General features: G+C 41.5%; 1 protein-coding gene across 1 annotated transcript in view; it reads left to right on the top strand.

Annotated features, from left to right (window-relative positions):
- Positions 1–2,091: 2,091 nt before the first annotated feature.
- The window catches only part of LOC126354189 (protein spartin), an 86,755-nt gene continuing 63,849 nt past the window's right edge, over positions 2,092–24,997 (top strand). The window contains exons 1-2 of the mRNA XM_050003640.1: positions 2,092–2,790; positions 10,688–10,818. Coding sequence (XP_049859597.1) covers positions 2,659–2,790; positions 10,688–10,818 — 263 coding nt within the window. The 5' untranslated portion in view covers positions 2,092–2,658. The remainder of the gene's footprint in view (positions 2,791–10,687; positions 10,819–24,997) is intronic.

Genomic DNA, 24,997 nt, shown 5'->3' with positions numbered 1-24,997 from the left:
TTGAGTTGGGAGTATATATATATACACTCCTGGAAATGGAAAAAAGAACACATTGACACCGGTGTGTCAGACCAACTATACTTGCTCCGGACACTGCGAGAGGGCTGTACAAGCAATGATCACACGCACGGCACAGCGGACACACCAGGAACCGCGGTGTTGACCGTCGAATGGCGGTAGCTGCGCAGCATTTGTGCACCGCCGCCGTCAGTTTCAGACAGTTTGCCGTGGCATACGGAGCTCCATCGCAGTCTTTAACACTGGTAGCATGCCGCGACAGCGTGGATGTGAACCGTATGTGCAGTTGACGGACTTTGAGCGAGGGCGTATAGTGGGCATGTGGGAGGCCGGGTGGACGTACCGCCGAATTGCTCAACACGTGGGGCGTGAGGTCTCCACAGTACATCGATGTTGTCGCCAGTGGTCGGCGGAAAGTGCACGTGCCCGTCGACCTGGGACCGGACCGCAGCGACGCACGGATGCACGACAAGACTGTAGGATCCTACGCAGTGCCGTAGGGGACTGCACCGCCACTTCCCAGCAAATTAGGGACACTGTTGCTCCTGGGGTATCGGCGAGGACCATTCGCAACCGTCTCCATGAAGCTGGGCTACGGTCCCGCACACCTTTAGGCCGTCTTCCGCTCACGCCCCAACATCGTGCAGCCCGCCTCCAGTGGTGTCGCGACAGGCGTGAATGGAGGGACGAATGGAGACGTGTCGTCTTCAGCGATGAGAGTCGCTTCTGCCTTGGTACCAATGATGGTCGTATGCGTGTTTGGCGCCGTGCAGGTGAGCGCCACAGTCAGGACTGCATACGACCGAGGCACACAGGGCCAACACCCGGCATCATGGTGTAGGGAGCGATCTCCTACACTGGCCGTACACCTCTGGTGATCGTCGAGGGGACACTGAATAGTGCACGGTACATCCAAACCGTCATCGAACCCATCGTTCTACCATTCCTAGACCGGCAAGGGAACTTGCTGTTCCAACAGGACAATGCACGTCCGCATGTATCCCGTGCCACCCAACGTGCTCTAGAAGGTGTAAGTCAACTACCCTGGCCAGCAAGATCTCCGGATCTGTCCCCCATTGAGCATGTTTGGGACTGGATGAAGCGTCGTCTCACGCGGTCTGCACGTCCAGCACGAACGCTAGTCCAGCTGAGGCGCCAGGTGGAAATGGCATGGCAAGCCATTCCACAGGACTACATCCAGCATCTCTACGATCGTCTCCATTGGAGAATAGCAGCCTGCATTGCTGCGAAAGGTGGATATACACTGTACTAGTGCCGACATTGTGCATGCTCTGTTGCCTGTGTCTATGTGCCTGTGGTTCTGTCAGTGTGATCATGTGATTTATCTGACCCCAGGAATGTGTCAATAAAGTTTCCCCTTCCTGGGACAATGAATTCACGGTGTTCTTATTTCAATTTCAAGGAGTATATATATATATATGTGTGTGTGTGTGTGTGTGTGTGTGTGTGTGTGTGTGTGTGTGAGTTATTGTCTGTATCTGTGTTTTGTTGCAGTGAATACATACACCGTTGGTCGGACACAGGGCTGCTTTGTTGTTATGGCGATCTGCTCCAGATGCTGCAGACGCTGTATCGAAACTGAAGGTGTTACTCAAAGTTGCGGAGAAATATTCGTCGGGGCTCTGTTGCATAGCAATCAGATTTGCCTTCAGTTCTTAGAAACCTTGGTGGCAAAAGAAGAAAGATCCATGAAATCACTTCTTTTCCGAAGAAAGCATCAAATTATTTAATTAGAACTGAATGCTGCTGTCGGTATTGGTCTCGAGCTAGTATTCATTGATAGATCACCATTGAGTATACGTCGTTTGTGGAAATAACACGTACCTTTTTGAAATGAACGAAGTTTTATTGACCTTAATGTCAATGAAATTCTTCTCGCACATGAATTAGCGACTCTCTATCATTTATACAGATGTATCTACAAATTTCCTTCAAATTCTCGAAATGGCGTCGATTTGTACTACACAATAAAGAACAGACTCCTCTCTCATGAAATTAAATCGTGACAAGAACAAAAGCTTACTATCTACGCGCACTACGCCACAGAGTAATAAAGCATATCTTTGTCTCTCTCTCTCGTGCTGTCACATTAATGCATAGCAATCTTATTAGGTGATACATCATATATATCTTGGTTTTTGATTACGATTTCTCGAATCTATTACTTTGCAAGAAGACTTCGGCTAACAGACACGCACTTTACTTCTAGACAGCGAGGTCTACTCATAAAAGTTTAAATGAAAAATATTGTGATCTAAATGACTTATTACGAATTAAAAATATCGATTTTCGTACCATTTTCCGCCGTATTCAAAGTGCCCTACCAGGCCACTAGAAGCGCTGTTGCTATTCTCTTGAACTTCAATTTTGGTATTCTGCTGGGTATGGACGAGACGACGTTTTGTTGACGTACGATATGTTGCATAGTGGATCAGCGATAATTCTGTCAGAGATCACTTATCTTTGCTCATGTGACATGCACGTTTGTGTATTTTGATTTGCAAGATCGCAGTGACTTGGCTGTCTGTCAGCGCAGTCGTCGCATCCATAATTGCTGTCAAGGCTTAGCCAAAGTGGTGTTGTTGTTTACATTCTTCGTTTATTACGTTTGATAACATAATGGCTGTGTATCATGGTGATACGAGAACTGATTGGCCTATGCTGTTTGCTGAATTAAAACAGTACCACGACGAAGCGTATCGTGTGATTGACACTGCTATAAAACTGGAAGAGGAAAGAAAAAACAGAGAGGTAATTATAGGACAGGAAGATAATACAACGTATAGAGAGTTCGATGAGTTGGACAGTATGATGCGGGAAAGCGAAGTTCTTTATTGTGAAATATTTTAGAATGTTCTCTCTCACAAATGTGTTATTGCGTTGTGCAGCAGAAAGGACCCGTCATGACACATGATAACTCGCAGTTTGTTAACACTTCAAATGATAATGTTAACAGACACGTAAGTTTTTAAACAGAACCGATCTTTATTGGGTAAAAATTATAAATTTGTAATGCGCTCAACTAGGGCAATGGCTTTGCTGCTGCAGATCATGAACATGGCGATACCACCATTCTGCTTTGACCCATGACATTATGAAAGAAGGACCATCATAATCCAGTATGGGTAAAGTACGTGTCGTAACATGAATTGCAATTATTCTCCTAATATCAAAATTGTTCTCATTGACAACCGACGTTGTGTGTTGCCAGGTTCAGTCCAGCATATTAAGGCCAGCACACTGCAGTGTAGAAGTCAATGGAATGTTTATGAGACACTCATTGCTTCATTATTTTGGTCAGAGACCATAATTCATTGACACCCTTGGGTACCCGCATGGGCCATATTCGGAGTGCTCTTATTGAACGTGTTTTCAGTTGATTAGATATGATAGTGGTCAGGCAAAATGTGCATTTTTACGTCTTGCAGTTTGTTGTAGCTGGTACATAAAATAAAAGCTTTATAATACAGCATAGCCTTCTCTGAAATAACTAAGTGGTTTTGTGTGTGTGCTGGTGTTATAAATAATTACATTGCTTGTTAGGCCTATGTGCAGTTTGACAAGTGGTGCTAAAGCAGTGCACTTCAGTTCAGACACTGGCAACGGTGAATGATCTGCCAGTGTGGACAATACATGTACTTGTCTGCTGTGGCCAGCATTAAATGGGCAACCAGTAGTGTGTGTACTTCAACACTGCAATTGCACTGATGTTTGTTTACAACAGCGGACTTTTTACATGTCACATTGAGAGCTGTGATTTGGGGGCCTAAGTTCTAAGGCATGAGGTGTCAAATAACAAGCAATTTTAATTAGACAATGCTTCTGCCATGTTGTGTATTAGAGCAACAAGGAAATTGCTGTATGTGAGCTCAGAGTAGCAGTGACAAAATCATGGGGATTATTTCAATGAAGCTTCAGATGTTCTGTTACCATGCTTATTTCCAATTTAATTTAGAGGTGGGAGTCTGTTAAACATAGACATTGAATTCTTTGTGAATTGCCTCTAACGTGTACCACAGGAAAGTTACTTATGAACTCGCAATGACCTCCAATGTTCTCCAGTGTCGCCATGCCTAAATCCAGTGTGGTGCTTCTAAATGCATTTTCCATAGAAATTGAAGAGTAAAGTTATTAATATCTTTCTGCAATGAATGCTTTATGTATAGGCATAGAATTACTTGGAACATTATTCCATGTGCCATAAATTCATGTAACTATGCAAAATAAAAATTAAAAAAAATATTGAACAGTGGCACTCAGATGGAAAAGTGTTGGACTCGTGCATCTATAAAAGTGTAATTGTGTGCTGATTTGATGGTATTCCACTTGATCAAGTGGACAGTTTTATGGATAATAAAATAAAAGGGCAGAGAAAACGTGTTTGGGTGCAGATAAAGGGAAGAGTATTTGCATAATGCTTTCATCCTTAATACCCTCACATGGATAAACAACTCACCTATGTATCTGCAGCCATAATTGACTCTAAATTCCCTGACCTATTCATTCTTGTTTCTGTTCCTTTTCACTGCTATGAAATGCTTGTTTCTTCCTCAAATATAGCTAACCCACAGTTGTGTAGTTTTAACAGATATTTAATGGCTGCTCACATGTGGGATTGCTTCCACGCGCTCTCAACCAAAACGCACTGTACTGCTGAGAATTCCGTGTGTATGTGTGTGTGTGCGCGTGCGTACGCATACATAAAATGATTTATTGCTTTCATTATTTTTTACATTTTTAACATCCTAGAGATTTTAGGTTAACTAGTCTAACTGAAGGCCTAAACTTGTTAAGTACTGCAGATATTGGATTTGGATCAATCATACTGAAGATTTACTACAGTTGAACTTTGTCTTTTTATTGATGCAATAAGCTACATGATTTGTGTGTGTGTGTGTGTGTGTGTGTGTGTGTGTGTGTGTGTGTGTGCGTGTGTGTGTGTGTGTGTGTGTGTGTGTGTGTGTAATTTCCCTAAAATTGATGTGTAACTCAAAATAGTTAAATAAACTGTGACTCACATTTATTAATCACCACCAAGGAGCATAAGATCAAATGAATAATATCAATTTACACCATTGAATATAAGAAACACTGCGACCTCTCAGAAAAAGACAACCTATAATATAATTTTACTGTCATTTATTGCTAAATTTTTGTATTGGAACACCCTGAAGTCTTGATTGTGACAGAGTGATCTGTTACGCAGCCCAAGGTCTAGGTTAGGTGGCAAGGAGTGACTTGGCGAAGCCAATGAATGTTTAAATCTGCACCATATTGAAAGACAAGAGACACAGACACACACACACACACACACACACACACACACACACACACACACACACACACACACACACACACACAATAATTAGCCATATGTACCATCTTTCCTTCTGCTGAGCACAAATCTTTGCTCACGTTGCCCTCTTGGTGCGCAGCTCATCCTTTTGTGTTCCCCACCCTTCAATATTTAGTCTTAACCCTTGCAATCCCAAGTGGAGGGGTACTTTATGCCCACTGTTTGAAAATATTGTAATCTAGTCTGTTTTTTCTTATATTAAAACTGAAAAATGTTGTTTTTAATGAATTGTTGTTTTAAATTTTTGAGTTAAAACAACCCAAAAATTTAAGTTGTGATAGAAGTGTCACATTCCCCAGTAATGTCGTATTCACTATTTTCAGGTGCAGGAGCTTTCTTACACATCAATATTTCTTTAAAATTTATTTTGTTAGTAAAATCTAATAACAGTTAATTAATTAAATTTTTTTAGGGTGAGTGTGAAGTACACCCCCTCCTCCCCAATTGGTGATCTGCATTATGGATATTGCATTGGTATTGCAAGGGCTAAAGTCTACTGTTAATGTTCCCAACACTTTTATGTACAGTTTAGCTTTAACATTTTCAGTTATGTGCTGAAATGAAATGAAACGATCATATGGTATTGTTGGCCAGGAGGCCCCATGTGGGGAAGTTCGCCCGCCATATTGCAAGCTCTTTTTTAGTTGACGCCACTTCGGCAACTTGCGCGCGTCAATGATGATGAAGAACACACAACACCCAGTCAGTCGTGCTACCGCACCGTTTGAGGTGACATTTACTCTATTTATGCACCTGTATGTCATTGTGTAATATCTTTTTGAGTGTTGTTCACCAGTAATGTATCTTCTTTGATTGTGATAACATTTTTTATCTTTTGAAGATAACTTTCCTCCACGATATTCACAGAATAAAATTTTGAACTCTTCCATTTCAGTATTTTTCAGACCACGTATACTAAATTCTCCTTCCCTGTATTTACCGTTTCTTTTTTACTGAATGCCAGATCTTCAGTGGAACTGCTTTATCTTCTGATCTCCATGTATATAGCAGTTTTGGGTCTCTCCTTTAGTAGTGATATATCTGAACCGTCATCATTTGTACGTACTTAGCTTATTCCAAAGAAAACATATTATCTAATTTACCTTTATAGATGAAATAAAACTTAATTCACTCACATTATTTAGAGATTGTAATGATACCATTTTTATTGAACCATGCAATCAGTAACATTTTATGTACCTCCACTATCTGTTTTCAATAAGCTTTCTACACCCTGATACTAGCATCTGTTGTACACTCTATACTGCAGCTGCTGCTTGATATGGTCATGTGACCTCACTTTTAATGCGCTACTTGTTGCCCCTGTCTTTTGTAAAAGTCCTTACTGTGACTGCTCTACTGTGTTTTGTCTTCAGTCACTTTACTTTTGGCAGGAGACTGCTTCCACTTTTCTTTCTTCAATGCCATTGTGGATAAATATGAAATTCACCATCTGTACTTCAGTGATTATTTACAAGTATTTGCACTCTTTATTTTCAAGGTTAATAATTTCACTGAAAAATATTTTCTGCCCTATGTGCCCATGGAATCATCAGCATTTTCCCTACACAGTTGCCTTCTAATCAAATTTCAGAGGTATTTTGCTGTGGATTTCTTGCCACTCATAATGCAGTAATCAGTCCACAATATTACAATTCTGACATTGCATAACATTTCTACCTCAAAGTCATATGCATGCAATGTGTGTTCAAAAAATTCTGGAACTTTGTTTACAAAATTTCTCTACAGTTACCTTTTACTTATTGTGTATGGTCTCCTTCGAAATACTCTCCTCCTGTATTGCTATACCATTTCCAATGCCGTTTCCATTTTTGGAAGCAGTCTTCGTACGCCTCTTGCAGGATTGTGCAAAGCTCCATCTGTGAATTTTCATTTATCTTGTCTGTCATTACGAATCTTCATCATTTCAATGGGGTTTTCAGTCTTGGAAATCATAAAAAGTCCGCAGAGGCCAGGTCTGGAGAGTACGAAGGAGGAGGCAGCACAATGATTTCGTTTTTTGTGCAATAGTCATACACCAAAAGGGATGAATGTGTGGTTGTGTTATCATGATGCAGGGGCCATGAATTGTCTCATCAATTTCAGGTAATTTCCTTCTGACATTTTCTCGAAGGTATTGCAACAAGTCATGATAATACTATCGATTAACAGTTTGTCCCTGTGGCATGAATTCATGATGAACTAATCCTTCAAAGTCAAGGAAAACTATCATCATGACTTTGACATTTGATCTGACCTGACCTGATAAGCTTTGTTTGGTCAGGAGAACTGTTCCCAACCCCTTGTGAAGATTGAACCAGGGGCTCAACATCCACATCTACATACATACTCTGCAATCCACCATGCGGTGGGTGGCGGAGGGTACCTTGTACCACAACTAGCATTTTCTCTCCCTGTTCCACTCCCAAACAGAACGAGGGAAAAATTAGTGCCTATATGCCTTTGTACAAGCCCTAATCTCTCTTATCTTATCTTTGTGGTCTTTCCGCGAAATGTAAGTTGGCGGCAATAAAATTATACTGCAGTCTGCCTCAAATGCTGCTTCTTTAAATTTTCTCAGTAGCGATTCACGAAAAGAACGCCTCCTTTCCTCTAGATACTCCCACCCGAGTTCCTGAAGCATTTCCGTAACACTTGCGTGATGATCGAACCTACCAGTTACGAATCTAGCAGCCCGCCTCTGAATTGCTTCTGTGTCCTGCCCCAATCCGACCTGACAAGAATCCCAAACGCTCAAGCAGTTCTCGAGAATAGGTCATATTAGTGTTTTATAAGCGGTCTCCTTTACAGATGAACCACATCTTCCCAAAATTCTACCAATGAACTGAAGACGACTATCCGCCTTCCCCACAACTGCCATTACAAGCTTGTTCCACTTCATATTGCTCTGCAATGTTACGCCCAAATATTTAATCGATGTGACTGTGTCAAGTGCTACACTACTAATGGAGTATTCAACATCATAACCATAGACCCAAGTCTCATCACCAGTTAAGATTCCCTTAAGGAGCATCTCGTTCTCACATGCACAATCCGAAAGCTCTTCAGTGCCTGTTGGGTGAAGGTTTTCCTGGTCTTGACTTATGAGCTATGGGTGAACATGGCAGCAACACTATGCATTCCAAGATGCCTCAGGATTTCATGGCATGATCTGACTGAAATGTTACATTCTTCTCCAATCTCTTGGGCAGGCTGTCTTCGATTGGCACGCACCATTTCTTTGACATTCCTGACATGAGCTGCTTAGGTAGATGTCGAAGGGCATCTTGAATGAGGGTCATCCTTAAATTCCCTCGGTTCATTTTTAAACCATGTGAATCATTTGTAACACTGAATACAGCTTAAGCACTCATCACTGTAAGCTTCCTACTTCATTTTGTTTGTCTCTACCTAAAGGTTTTCTTGTGTTACACACAAAATTTAATGCATAAGCATTGTTCCTGTAGCTGTGTCATCTTGAAAATGCAAACTGTGTGACACAACATTCTACTCAGTATAGCACTGAGCAGTAACTAACACATGTGCAAGTATGAAACTTCCGGCAGCTACACATTAAACACAGACGTGTGTAGGGATGCCAATCGCATTTCGCTCCAACATGCCATTGGCACGAAATTATGAATGTTCCAAAATTTTTTGGACAGACCTCATACCTACTCCACATAGCACTGTATGCTGTTTGGTGGAGGAAATGTTGTATACCACTGGTTGTTTCTGTTTCACTCGCAAATAAAGTGAGGGAAAAATGACTGTCTATATGCTTCCGTATAAGCCCTAATTTCTTTTGTCTTCTCCTCGTGGTCCTTACATGAAATGTAAATTGGCAGCAGTAGCATTATTCTGCATTAGCTTCAACTGCCAGTTCTCTAAATTTTGTTTCTGAAAAAGATCTTCATCCTCCCTCCAGTGATTCCCACTTGAGTTCTTGAAGAATCTCTGTAATACTTGCATATTGGTTAAACCTACTGGTAAAAAATCTATCAGCCTGCTTCTGAATTGCTTCAGTATCCTTCAGTATCTTTCTGTAATCTGATGTGGTGGGGAGCCCAAACACTCGAGCAGTACTCAAGAATCGGTTGGACTAGTTTTCTGTATGCGGCCTCATTTACAATTGAACCACACTTATCTAAAATTGTCATAATAAACCGAAGCTGACTGTTCGCATTCCCTGCTACAGTCTTTCGATGCTTGTTCCATTTCCTATTGCTTCTATTCCAAAGACTATAAATTATAAGCACAGATTTGCCAGCCAAGGAATGCCAATTGAAATGAGTCCTTTGTGTCATTATTTACACAGTTGCTACAAACACTACTTTGCTGGACTGATGTTGCTGTGAATGTTTATTAACTGAAATAATGTCCCAAAGGTTTTGCTCCGGTTGCTCCCTCTCTGGCTTACAACTCATTGAATCAACCACAATAACATTTTCAAAAAGGACTGAATGTAGATGAACATTATCAATATTATTGTTGAATTATAACAAACATTATCATCTCTATTGTCTCAAACTGTGCATAGAATGAAACTAATGTTAGTGTCCTGCATACTTAGCTAAATACTGTCACTTACCTCCAGTGTAATCATTTGTGTAAGTTCAGTCAGAGAAGGTATTGTCATTTGTTTTCTAGAACAATGTGTTTGGCACACATTCACTGTGTCAGAACAATTGTTGTTTATTTACACATTTTTCCCCCCTTGGTCTATCACACCATACATTGCTTATGATAACCAACTAACTGTGTTTGATGTAGCCAACAAATGTCATGTTAAAAAAATAATGTGGGAGAAAAACTAATCTCACTTAATAAAATATACACTTCAACAAAGATAAATTACAGTCTGACGAAAAGCTATGCCCTTTCCATTAGAGATGCTACTTTCACATAATAATATGGTAGAGCCTCTGTGGAGTATGGACCGAGTATTATGCAGAAACTGTGTTTCTTTTCTCATAGTGAAGAATGTGTGCTGTAGTGGGGGGGGGAGAGAGAGAGAGAGAGAGAGAGAGAGAGAGAGAGAGAGAGAGAGAGAGAGAGAGAGAGAGAGAGCAGGGGATGAGGGAAGAGAGAGAGGGTGCTTGTTTGTTTGCTGGTGCACGCGCTCACACACACACACACACACACACACACACACACACACACACACACACACACACACACACACACCACCACCACCACCACCACCATCATTTTTTAAATTTTTCTATCCAATAGTCAGCAGAATATGTTGTGGAAGAGGTTATATGAATTTTTCCACTCTAAATGTTGCAGGCAGTTGAAAGGTATGAACAAGGTCTAATCTTAATAGATAGAGCACTAAGTATTCAGCTCGACTGTCCGCAGAATCCAGACTTTTCTTGGGAAAAAGCATGCATGATGATGCAAAAAATGAGAAAGACCAGGTTAGTGTGAAAACTCATGTTCCACATAAATTGCTAATTATTTTTGTAATTGTTCATACATATGGATTATTTTTTATTTAATATTTGCTAGATAAGAATGATGATTTTGTGTTCTCTAATGTAAAAGTAGAATTTCCTTACTGAACATGAAGAAAAAAATTGATGGTTCAAACTTTTCTACAGTTTTTGTTGCAATGCTGAATTTCACTGTCAAAGTTGAGGTTTTGATAACAAGTCAATGAAAAAATAGGGTAGTGAGCTCCAAAACTGGAAATTGAGGCCCAAACTGCTGAATTCCACTTGTAGATATTGTGGGTGTTCTTGTAGTTTATGGGATACCTTGAGATATTGAAGGGAGAATGCAAAACAAATTGTGTTCAATTTAATATCATGAGTCCTTTCTTTTCCATCAGTTTACATTAGGTGTGTTTTTCTATGTTGGGGGCTGTTTAAGATGACTAGCCCCATCCTAAAGTATTGGGATTTGCCAAGGACTGCCATGCAGTAGAATAGTGAACATTTTATCTTAACTGGCGAGATGACAATAAAAGCAGCTCAGGTTCATGGTGTGGTCTGTGCCACTGATTTTTTTGACTGTTGCGCAGAGAGTCAGTCATTAGTGAGCATTTGCTACGTACTAGTTTCTCTTGATAAGTGATCTCTGTCTGGGCTGAAAGGATATTTTCGTGGACTTTTATGTGATGCAAATGGAAATCATAGATCTGCTCTTGAACATTTCCTGTGCTTCGTATGATTTATTAAATACACTGGCAGAAAAAAATAACAGCACTAATAAATAATTAATGTAGAGTGATGAAATTTCGGGAATACATATGTCTAGGTAACATATGCACGTGGTTAACATTGCAAGATTACAGGTTCATGTAAGTGTGAGATATGTCATTGCAAATATGAAATGCTGATATACAGGGTATGGCAGTTAGACCTGCATTTATTATTAGTGTGCGGAAGCATTGGAAGTAGTTGGGGAAGAGTAACCAAGGTCACCACTGCGTTCCCTAACACAAAGCATTTCAGTAGCCATGGAGCAGTGGACTAAGCAACAACAGTCATTTGCAGTCAAAGTGGTCCTCAAAAGTGGTAGTTTTGTAGCCGCTCAGCATCATTTCCAGGCGTGTTTTCAAATTAATTGTAATAGTTTGGTGCCTTCGGTTAACTCAATAAAATCTTGGGTCGAAAACTTTGAAAACGTTGGTGAAATAACGAGGAAAAGAGACGGCAGAGCAAAGACAACGCATACTCCTGAGAATGTGGAATGTGTAAGAATTGCTGTGGGCAGAAGCCCCTGGAGATCAGCACATACACAGAGTGTTAAGCTTGGAATTTCTGATAGGAAAGTCGGAAGGATTTCGAGGTTGGACTTACATCACCACCCACACAAAATCCAAGTGGTTAATGCTTTGAATAATAAGGACTTCGTGGTCTGACAATATTTCTGTGAAAGTCTTTTGCAAATGATTGAAGAAAATGAGGAGCTCGTTCACAACTTCTGGATGAGTCACAAGGCAAATTTTCATCTCAATGGATATGTAAACAAACAAAACTTTAGATATTGGAGTGATCAGAAACCCTCACCAACTCCATGAAAAAACCTTGCACTCAACCAAGGTAACAGTTTGGTGTCCAGTGTCCTCATCAGGAATAATAGGCGACCTTTTTTAGAACGAAAGAGGAGTGCTATTCAACAATAAGGACTTTCTTCATACCTCAGCTTCGTCAGTATGCAGTGAATGATGAAACATTATTACAGCAAGATGGAGCAACAAGTCACACAGCGTGCTTAAGCATCAATGTTCTCAATGAAGTTTTTCCTAACTGGGTGATTTCCAAGGATGGAGTGACTGCTTGCCCCCCCCCCCCCCCTCCCCCCTCATTCGCCCGACCTTACAGCTCGTGAATTTTTCTTATGGGATTACCTTAAGAGAAAAGTGTACAAAGAAAGACATTGTAATGTTGGTTATCTCGAAGCAAGAATCCAGCTGGAAATCGAGAGAATTTCTCAGGGTATGCTCTGTCATGTGATGGACAGCTTTGTAAATCGCCTGCGAGAATGCTGTGATTGAGAAGTATGCTATTTTGCTGATGTTATTTTCAAACAATGAAAAAAAAATGTGTTGATGTTTCTTAAGTACTTTTTAATGTAGATTGTATTATATCTGCATCTGTGTTTATTTTACACTCATTTAAAAATGCAGGTTTGACTTCCACCCCCTGTATTAATAACCTGTGTAACTGCCAGAATGTTGAATGCAAGCATGTATGTGCTGCTTTGTATAGATGTCAGTTTATGGGATGGATTTCCATGCCTGTTGCACTTGGTCAATCAATAAAGGGAGGGTTAATGCTGTTTGTGACACTGGAATTATTGTTTGATGATATTCCATATGTGCTCGATTGGAGTCGGATCTGCTGATGAGCAGGCCAAGGCAATGTGTCAACACTCTGTACAGCATGTTGGGTTACAACAGTGGTATGTGGGTGAGCATTATCCTGTTAGAAAATGCCACCCCCTGGAATGCTGTTCATAGATGGCAGCTCAGCAGGTTGACTCACCAGATTGACATACAGATTTGCAGTCACTGTGCGTGGGATAACCACGAGAGTGCTCATGCTGCCGTATGAAATAGCAGTCCAGACCATAACTCCAGGTGCAGGTCCAGTGTGTCTAGCACACTGACAGGTTGGTTGCAGGCCCTCAACTGGCCTCCTCGTAATCAACACACAACCATCTCTGGCACCAAATGAGCTCTTGCATGACAACACTGAAGTCACAAATTGGCAGTTGGTTTGGGGTCAGTGGATATCATGTTATGTTGGGCTCGGAGCTGTCCTTGAAGTAATCGATTTGTAACAGTTCATTATGACACTGCGGTGCCAAATGCTACTCATATTGCTGCTATAGATGCAGTACAATGCAAGAGAAGCATACATTGAACACCATAGTCTTCCCTCTTGGTAGTGCCATGTGACCTTACAATCTCTTGACCACCACTGCCAGCAATCATGTACAGTGGCTACATTCCCATGATGTCTCTGCAGTATTGCAGTATGAACATTCAGTCACAGAGAGAATGTCCAGTTTCTTGTAGCCTTACTACGCAGCCTCATTCGAAGTCAGTGAGGTATTGATAATGGTATCTTTGCGGCCTTAAACACACTCTTAATTAACATCAACTCACCAAGTCCAGTCTCAATGGCAACTAACACTCATGAACATTACAGCATTTATATAAAGTTAACATGATTTGCATCCTTTCTAGCACACTCTTATGCGACTTATTACCATTTACATAAGCACAATGCTATACACACATTATGTGCTGCATCCAAATATTTTGTGAAATTTCAATAATCAGAATTGAAATTACTGAGGTCTTTCTTAGAATTTTACGAAACTGTAATACGTGAGTCAACCATAAGCATTCTGGATTAGACATTATCATTTTGAAAATAACATCAGCAAAATAGGAATATGGCTACATGAAATTTCAAAGTATTGTGCTTTTGCAGACGAAATAGCATCACTAACTTGTCATTTACAGGCATTTTAGTTATTTGAAACAGTGGTAGATAAAGAATAATAACTGCAAAAGGAGTAAACATGACCATAAATATAAGACAACATAATAAAAGGTGCATTGTATTGAGTTGTACATCATAGACTGTGTATCACATAATACATCGATTGTTTTGCGTCATGATCATAAGTAATGAGATGTATCATACACTCCAGCATTTGAGTTTCAGCTTGTTACATTACAATCCACAGCAAATGTGACCTGTAACCGAAAAAGTGTCACAATGGATGTGTTTTATTCAAATATCCTGGATGGGTTTGCCAAAAAAGGAGAGGCGATCATGAGAAAAAGTTTTAAAAACCAATTAAATGTTAATATTCTGAGAATCAGTGTGCTGAATGTCAGAAGTATGAATGTGGTAGAGAATCTAGTAACTCTGAAAATGAAAATATTAAGAAATGCTCCAGATCTAGGAGGAGGCAGTGAAATGAAAAGAAAAGATAAGAATTTCTGGTCAGATGAAAATAGGAAGCTATTAACAGCAACAGAAATTAGTGTGATATGAAAAGTTCTGTTCAGCATTTTCTTTTTACTAATATTTGTCCCGGTTTGTTGGTGGACTAATTTGGGTAGGTTAGTTTTCCTAATTAGGTATTTATTAGATGTTTATTGAGGGGGAGAGGGTAGTACTCACCTTATAGCCAGAGGAAACCTCCAAAACCCTGGCCTGAGTTGCTGGTGTTATCACGTTTCTTCTGCAAGTAATGGGAGCAAAACTCCCATCTCTCTCTCTCTCTCTCTCTCTCTCTCTCTCTCTCTCTCTCTCTCTCTGTCTCTCTGAGATACTTTTGGAGTTGTCAGTTTGCTGTTCCAATCGGACTATGTTCTTGGTCTGGACTGTTTAGTTTTTCACTCTTGTATGCTGTGCACATCCCTCTGATTGTGTTGCCTGCATCTACTGCTATGTCTGAGAGAATAATGACAATACCTCTCTCTCCTTAGTCTGAGAATATATGATGACACACTTCTGCTATTGGCTTGTTTAATAAGCAATACCATTCACTGACAGCCTGAATTGATAATATCCACATATATTGTAACAAAACAATTAGCAATTAAACGTGGGCAATACTGCTTATGGCTGTCAAAAACTATTTTATTTTTATCCAGGCAGAAATTCTAAATCCAAATATGTAGACAGGCATAAATACAGCTGCTAACCCTACACCATGTGAGTATTAGTGGTGTTGAATTCATGGAGTACACCAATAAAAACACATTTAGATAAAAGCCACGACACTAAAATATTTTTTCGTGTTCACACATGAAAATGACCATTTTTAATTATTAACAATGTAGGAAAAGACATAGTGTTACTTACCGTAAAGAAGACATGTCAAGATGCAGACAGGCACAATTAAAAGACACTTGCATGAAGATTTCAGCCACAACCTTCATCAGTAAAACAAACACACACACACACACATGTGGGATGAAGGCAGCAATCTGGAGGGAATAGGGAAGGGATAGTAGTGTACAGGTGGGGAGGGAGATAATGCTGTCTGGTGCAGTGCACAGGAACTAGGCTGCCAACAGACACCGTGTCAGGAGGTTGTTCCAGGGAGGTGGGGAAAAAAAAGAAAAGCAGCAGGAAAAGACAGGTGGATGCATTGGTAGAGGACTGCAAATAAATAGGGTGGGAGATGATAATGGGGAGATGATGGATAGGCCAGAGGGGGTGGAAACTGTTGGTTGGAGGGTGTGGGGACAGTGTGTTACCATAGGTTGAGGCCGGGATAATTTGGGGAGCAGAGAATGTGTTGAAAGGATAACTTCCATCTGCGCAGTTTAGAAAAGCTGGTGGTGGAGGGAAGAGATCCAGATGACTCTGGTAGTGAAGCAGCCATTGAAATGAAGTGTGTTATGTTCAGCTGCATGTTGTGCCAGGGTGGTCTACTTTGCTTTCCTGATGGACAGCTTATTGGTAGTCATACCAGTATAAAAAGCTGTGCAGTGATTGCAACAGAGCTGGTAAATGACAGGGTTACTTTCACAGGTGGCCCAGCCCCTGTTGGGGTAGTATAAACATGTGACAGGACTGGAATAGAAAGTGCTGGGTGGGTGGATTGAGCAGGTTTATCACCTGGGTCTTCCACAGGGATATGATCCTTGTGGCAAGGGGTTGGGATAGGGAGTGGTACAGGGATGGACTAGGATGTTGCTATGAAAGTTGGATGGGTGATGTAACACAACTTTCGGAGGGATGGGAAGTATCTTGGGTAGGATGTTCCGTTTCGGGGCATGATGATAGGCAATTGAAGACCTACTGAAGGATGTGTTTCAGTTGTTTTTGTCAGGGGTGTACTGAGTGATGAAGGGGCACTCCTTTGTGGTTGGTTCTTGAGGGTGGTGGGAGAATTGTGGGTGTGACGGGAAATGGAACAGGAGATCTGTTTGCGGACGAGGTCTGGGGGTAGTGCATATATGTGAAGGCCTTGGTGAGACCCTCAGCATACTGAGCACAGAAGTTTTTGTCATTGCAGATACATCATCCTCAGATGCCCAGGCTGTATGGGAAGGATTTATTGGTGTGAAAGATATGACAACTATCAAATTACAGGTACTGTTGTGGGTGGTGGGTTTAATGTGGACAGAGGTGCAGATGGAGCCATCAGAAAGGTGGTGGTCAACCTCTAGGAAGGTGGCAAGCTGGGTTGAGGAGAACCAGGTGAAGCTGATGGGAGAGAAGGTGTTGAGGTTGTGAAGCAGCGAAGATAGGGTGTCTTGGCCCTGAGTCCAGACCATGAGGATATTATCAGTAAACTTGTACCAGACTAGGAGTTAAGTGTTTTGGGAGGCAAGGAAGGTGTTCTCTAGATGGCTCATAGAAAGGTTGGCATAGGAGGGTGCCATGCAGGTGTCCTTGGCTGTGCCATGGATTTTTTTATATACCTTCCCTTCAAATGAGAAGTAGTTATAGGTTAGGTTAAAGTTGAAAGGTGTATATGGAATAAGGTGGTGTGTTAGGAGTCTGAAGTACATTGGAGGGTGTTGGTCAATGAGGCCTGAAGTTCTTTCAGTGGGGGAGGGGGGGGGGGCACAATAAACAGCTACTTGGGGCATCCAGGATTGTTTGGTTTGTGGATTTTGGGGAACACATAGAAGGTGGGTGTGTAGCGTGTCATAGGGGTGAGGAGGGAAATGGATTCAGGGGAGATGTTCTGGGAAAGGCCCAAGACTTTAAACAGGGATTGGAGTTTGTGTTGGATCCCAGGGGTCACTCTGGCAGAGTCTATAGGTGGAGGAGTCAGGTAAGTGGCAGAGGCCTTTTGCCAGGTAGTCACTGTGATTCACAACAACAATGTTGGAACCTTTATCTGCAGATAGGATGATCAGATCAGGATTTATTTTGAGGCTGTGTATGGCTGTTCTGTCTTCTGCTGAAAGGTTGGTGTTCTGAGAAATGGACCTGGGGAAGGATGGTGAGGCTCAGTTGGACGTAAGGAATTTCTGGAAGGTAACCAGTGGGTGGGAGGGCAGCAGGATAATGGTTTGATAGTGGTATGAACTGGAAGAGGCAGTGTTCAATGTTGGATTTAGGGTGGTTCTGGTTGGAGTGATTGGTGGCAAAGAAGTGCTTCCATTGGAGAGATTGTGAGAAGGAGAGTAGGTCTTTGACAAATATAGCATGGTTAAATGTGGTTGTAGAGCTAAAGGTGTGGCCTTTGGATAGGACTGAAACTTCTGTGGAGCTGAGGGTTTTGGTAAAGGTGAACAACAGTGTTACGGGAATATTTTGGCTCTGGATTTGATGAAGGAATGGTAGGAGGTTTTGGGGGATGTGACAAGTTAAAAAGGTCAGCTAGGCAGGGTTTAGCTGCTGCGAGGGGTGGATGAGGAAGAACACTTTAACATTATGGGTATGATAGGGGTTGGGTAATGGTGCCCCAAGGTGGTAGTAAGGTGTCTGCAGGTTGGATAAGTTATGGAGGTGGTGACTGGAAAGCTCCTCCAGGTGCTGGAGAGCGAGGGAATCAATTTGAGAGTTGTGGTAATCGGAGTAGGGATTGCAGAGTAGTAATATCTTGCAGAGATAGCAGAGGTGGTTCTGGAATGACATGGAGATGTTTTTTGTGCAGTACCTGGTTGGTGAGGGCTAGGGATTGGCAGAATCTGGAAAGATGTCGGTCACTGTGAAAGGAAGGGTGGGGTCCAGAGATGTGATTTTTTTACAGTTCGGCTGTTTGAGGGGATTCCATGGTTTAGGCAGCATTTGAGAAACAGGATGTGGGAGAGGGCTTTAGCCAAGGAAAGGGATACTTTTCTGAACTGGTGCAGGTAGATGGAGAGAGGGGCCATAGTGACAGGAATGCTGTAAAGGAAATGGGAATGACATAGAAACGGGCAGAATAGTTATTGATGGATAAGTGGATAATTGAGCTGCATAAGTGAAAAGAGATGTAAAAAGTATATGAAGACAGGCAGAAACACACACAGATATGCAAAAACATGCACATATATTTAAAAATATGCACAAATACACAAAAATATTTGAAACCACGTAACAATATGCATAAATACATTGCAAAGCAATTATGAAATATGGCCACCAGGGATGAAAATGGAAGTTCAATCCTGAGTTCATGTTGAAGTAGATTTAGAGTTCCACAGAGTCAACACATCATCACTCTGCTGAGCTCATGTCAGACTTATATAGTTTAATTCTGCCTTACAGACACTGTTTGTAGTAACTGCACTTAGAACATTCAGACTGTGAGATTTATGGACTTGCCGTATCACACAGCTCAGTGTCTTTGGCTGCTTTTTGTATATTTGGAAATCAAGAATTAAATATCTATAAATAATTGCATGCATATTCCCATCACTCACAGCAATGAGTGATAAGTTTGTTTCAGTGTTAAATAAAGAGTTGTGTTACTTTGACGGTATATGTTAATTCATTGGACTGTTCTCTTTGTGTACAAAAGGAGAACACAACAGTTGTAATTGAGAGAGCTAAGGGAAACTTTGAGAAGGTATCCCTTTTCTGTATTCACGAGGGATTGGATGGTATTGCTGGGTCATTAAACAACTTCGTAATGGAACACTTCTAGTTGAAACTGCTATGTCACATGAAGTATCTAAGCTTCTGGGATGCAAAGCCGTAGGTGGCTACCCAGTTGTGGCTGAGTTTTCTAACACTCTTAACTTCTGTAAGGGCACATTGACATTGCTCGGATGTACTGGAGGTGGACCCTAAGGAGTGAAGAAACAATGAATGTGACGAAAGTGCAGAATTATATGAGGAGAGTCATTGGCATGCTGTAAAACATGACAACATTTATTCTAACCTTCAGTACTCTAGAGTTACTTGAACATATTCGTACGAGCTATACCCATCTTAAGGTTCAACCATATACTCCCAACCCTATGTGATGCTTCAAATGTCAAACATTTGGTCATACCAGTGTGGTATGTAAGGGGAGGGCTATGTGTGGAAATTGTGGAGGCCCAGCTCATGAATCAGGTGATTCTTGTACACTTCCTCTGAAATGTTTAAACTGCTACAGGGATTATGCAGTATGGAAGAGGAAGAACAGGTTTTAAAACATAGAGAGGAAAATTCAGGTGTTGAAAGTTAAGAGTTGCATACCCTATGGTGAAGCTATATGGTTATCAAAGTTTTGAAACCTTTTTGCTTCTTGTTTTGCATTGGCCCTTAAGAAGCCAGTCGCTAAGTATGATGCCTCCACACAAACCAACACCACAGATTCAAGCATAAGGACATTCACATGTTGATCTCCGTGTGGGAAGAAAATCTTAACTTGACCCTGAAACCATTCATAAGTCATCAGCAATGGATTTGGAACATTGACCACATATCTCTGCACACCATCAGGGACCCACTAAGCTGTCCTCTCTACCCATGTGACTAACTCCTCTCATAAGGAATAAAAAACTCACACAAAAAATCATTCAAAAGTGGCAGCAAGACTGTTGGATTGGCAAGCACTATCCCTTTCCAAAGGTGATTTTAAGATTGAGGATACTGATATCCTCTTGGAGGAACCAGAGAGCTGGGCAAAGCTACTGTTCCACCTGACCTCTTGGGTAAATCGCCATTGCTGAGGAAGCAGGACCAAGGACAATCCATGTCAATCAGTGGCTCCCACACTGGCTTTGGTGTTTCAGTGGAACTTCAGTGGATACTAATTGCATTTGGAAGAATTACAGCTCTTGACCCTGGAGAGCCTGTTCTACTTCAGCTTGCAAGAAACTCATTTTAGAGTCACCAACACACTTGTGTTACAGGGCTACCATTCCTACGCGAAGAATAATCTTACGAGTGACAAGACTAAAAGTGAGGTGGCTGTTTCTTTCAAAGATGGATGCTACTTCTCTCCTATCCCTCATACCATGGCCATACAAGCTGTTTGAGGGTTAAGGTCTCACACAATTTAAGAACAATGTGTGTTCTTTTATCTTCCACCTCACAATCTGCTGGATGCAAATTCACTGACAGAGCAGTTCTGGGCACTCTTCCCCTCATTACTCCTCATGTATGGCTTCAGTGCACACACTGTATTGTGGAGCTTGGCTACCACCTGCTCCAGGGGTCGAATTATTGAGTATCCATTTAGAGAGAACTCCATGTTTAACTCTAGTCAAATGATAATTTTTCATCATCATCTCTTTACCATTTTTTCCTCACCAGCCATTGTAGACTCAGTTCAATGGAAAGTGGTCATAGATTTGAATTCTAGCGACCACTTTCTGGTGTGGATCCATCTGCTGATTCAGGTGGTGGTCAGTTAGAGACCGCAAAGATGGATGCTTTTAAGGGAAAGTTGGTTGTGATACAGTCAGCAGGCTGCCTTCAAACTATAGGCTTGTGCTTAGGAGATGGTGGACAATGTCACCTTCGTGGTCTAACTAGCTGCTGCTGATTCCATTCCTCAGTCTAGCAACCACCTCAGATGACTGCTTGTTCCTTGGTGGAATGAAGAATGTCATTTGGCAATCAGAGCCAGTCACACAGGTTTGTGGCAATTCAAACACCACCCAACTGCAGAAAATCTTCATTTCTTCAGGTCCACACGAACACATTTGAGGCAAATAATAAAAGAACAGAAGAGGAACTCCTGGAAGGAATTTGAGACTTCCATTAATCAGTCCACTTCCACTGCATGAGTTTGGGGCTCAACAAGGCGGATTTCAGGCAAGGACAGTGTGGCTCTCTTATGGCTCTTGAGAAATGAAGTTTTGTTGGCTCTCTTAGGAAATGGAGTCTTAGTGGATGCACCTAAGTAAATGACACAATCTGTAGCTGAATACTGCTTTACTGTAACTGCATCATCCAGACAAACTGCCGAGTCACAAATTTTGCATAGGACTATATGGACAAGGAGGCTCAGCTTCTTCTTGTGTAATGAGAAGTCTATGATCTTCCCAAAACATCTCGATAAAGCTCATAAAGAGTGCTCAGACCGAAAACTGAAAGTCTGGATTTTAAGAGATCAAGTAGAGAGGCATGGAGCGTCTTTAGAAAACTGGGAGGAAGTCGACCATTCACCTTAAAAGATCCTGAAGTAACACCAGAGCAGATTGTGAATAGAATAAGTTCTCTCTCCAAAGCATCCCCACATAAGCCACACACAAGAGTAGTTAAGGAAGAGCACAGAACCCTGAAGCAGAAGGCACCCTACAAATCAGAGTACTCCAGAGACTTCATTGTAAATGAGATCACTGCAGAAATAAAAGAAATGAAAAAAGGCAAAGCTCCAGGATTTGATGGGATACACCTAGAGTTCATCATCAATTGTGGAAACAGGACTCTTAGCTGGCTTGCCAGTTTCTTCGCCCATATTATGCTATCAGGGAGCATTCCAAAAGCCTTCAAAAGAACAAAAATCATAGCTGTACTGAAGCTAGGTAAACCAGAGAACAAAGCTGCTATCCACCGCCCAATCACCCTCCTGAGCAGCTCCCACAAGCTTTTGGAAAGCGTCATCCTCAATTGAATCGGTCCAAGGATCCATGAAGTTATTCCCATCAAACAGACAGGATTCAGACCTAACAGAAGCTGCACAGACTAAGTGCTCAGCTTAACTACACATGCAGAAGCTGGATTACAACTTCACCTTAAAACTTCAGTGGCTTTTATTGGTCCTACAGCTGCCTACGATACAGTATGGAGACAAGGACTCTTGTACAAATTCGTCAGTGTTATACACTGCCAAACCACAATCAGGCTCATAAACATGTTATCTGAGAGATACTACCAAGTAGTCCGTGGTAGCCAATTAAACAGACAAAAAAAAAAAACTTGATAAGGGTCTCCCTCAGGGCTTAGTTTTGGCACCAATCCTGTTCAACTTGTATACATCTGACCGCCCTGAAACAGAGTCAAGGAAGTTCATCTATGCAGACAACCTGGCCTTGGCCACCCAACAGAGAACCTTTGAAGGTGGTGAGATCCTATCCTCAAATCTAAGCACAATAGATGACTACTTCAAAAAGTGGAGACTGACACCAAATCTGACGAAGACTGAAGTCAGCTACTTTCACCTTAACAACAGACTGGCCAATGCGCGAAGTTGAGTGTCACCTTTAATGGTCAGGTCCTTCACCACCAAGACTTTATAAAATATCTAGGAGTGACTCTTGATAGAACCCTCTCCTACAGGAAGCACATATGAAACACGACAGCAAAGCTGAGATCACGCAATATCATCATACAGAAGCTGAGTGGTACATCATGGGGCACAAGAGCTATGACACTGCGATGGGCTGCCTTAGAGCTGGTCTATTCTGCTGCCAAATACTGTGCCCCAGTGTGGCTTAATAGCACAAATTTGAGAAAAATTGACATAGAGCTAAATGCAGCAATGAGGACAATAACAGTCTGCATCAAATCTGCTACTCTATACTGGTTACCACCTGTAAGCAACATTGCGCCACCAGGCCTCAGAGACAGAACTTCCTCCTCAGGGAATACCAAAAATTACTTAAAATCCTCAAGCTTCCAATGCACTCTGATGTTCCTGCACTCCGAATGAACTGATTAAAATCTAGGCAATCGCCTGTCCCAATGGCAGAATTGCTACAGGCAGCTACTTTCAGTATCAACAAAAAGTAGGCAGAAATGTGGAACACTGTTGCCCATGAGGAACATCAGACCCTCCAAAGACCTGACACAAGACCAGCCAGTATGGAATTAACATGGGGCGCTCAGAAAAAAATTAATCAGATCTGCACAGGCCACGGCATCTGTGCTGAAAACCTCTACCAGTTGTGAAAGGCTTTGTCTTCTCAACGTGGCTGTGGAAATGAACACCAGATGACCCATCACAATGTAACAAGCTGTAGCAGAAGAGCCTACCACGGGAACTTGGAAGATTTCTTTGAAATGACAAAGGTAGCCCTAGAGTGGCTCAACAAATTAGATATTAATTTATAGACTTATTTTTAAATTTTAAATTATGAAATTAATATATTTTTGTAAAATTATGTAATCCACAATTGTTAGTTGCTGTTCATATGTAGTGCCATAAGCTAAATAAATACAATCTTCCATTCTCACTGTGGGAATTGGAATCAGTTCTGTCTGCAGTCAGAGATGCTGCTCCAGGATTGGATCAAATTAATTATGCTATGCTCTGTCGTCTGTGCCCTGGTGTCCAAGACAAGCTCCTGAATTGTTTCAAACAGATCTGATTTGATGGACAGTATCCTATCTTTTGGAAGAAGTAATATTAATTCCCTTATGGAAATCGGGCAAGATCATGCCAGCCCTAATAGTGTGCTCTTATGAGCTATTTGGTTAAGACTTTCAAGCATGTGGTCAAATGCCACCTCCTCTGGCTCCTCAAATCATGGGGTCACCCCTACCAATTCCAGTGCAGTTTCAAGTGCTGCTGTTCCACACTTGACAACTTAATTGTACTGGAAATGGTGATATAGGAGTCTTTCATTGCTTCAACCATTTACTTGGTGTGTATTTTGATCTTGAATAAGCATAAGATGCCACTTGGAGGTAGGACATCTTTCACCAATTTCATGAATGGGGACTGCATGGACATCTTGTATTTCTTATTCACTCCTCCCCCGAGGACACATGCTTTCACCATTGTGTTGATGATTCCTTGTTTGATTGCTTTGTTCAGGAGATTTGGTCCTCCAAGACAGTGTATTCAGCGCACACTGTTCGCAGTTGCTATCAGTGGCATCTTCTTTGCAGTCAGAATCTCAGTTAAAAGTTCTTCAATAAAACTGGTTTTAGGTTCTCACTTGAGAAGACTGCTTGCATCAACTTTACCTATGCTCATCTTAGTTGTCACCCAGTGGAGCTTACAATAGGGGACACATTTTTAAAATTTTAATATCAGTGTGCACTTTTTGGGCCTGCTATTTGACTCTAAATTAACCTGGTTCCTGTACCTGAAATAATTGCAAACAGAGGACTTCAAATCACTAAATATTTTGAAATGTCTCAGCAGAAAGGCACTGGGAACTGACCTGTCCCACCTCCTGCAGTGTTATAGGGCACCACTTGCCAGATCACAATTACATTGCACCAGCATCATTTATGGATCAGTACATATTTCCTACCTCAAGATGTACACTGTCCACCATAAGGG

Source organism: Schistocerca gregaria, chromosome 3 (assembly GCF_023897955.1).
Source record: "Schistocerca gregaria isolate iqSchGreg1 chromosome 3, iqSchGreg1.2, whole genome shotgun sequence".
Taxonomy (NCBI): domain Eukaryota; kingdom Metazoa; phylum Arthropoda; class Insecta; order Orthoptera; family Acrididae; genus Schistocerca; species Schistocerca gregaria.
Note: the sequence above shows the minus strand (reverse complement) of the source record. Positions and strands in the feature narration are given on the sequence as shown.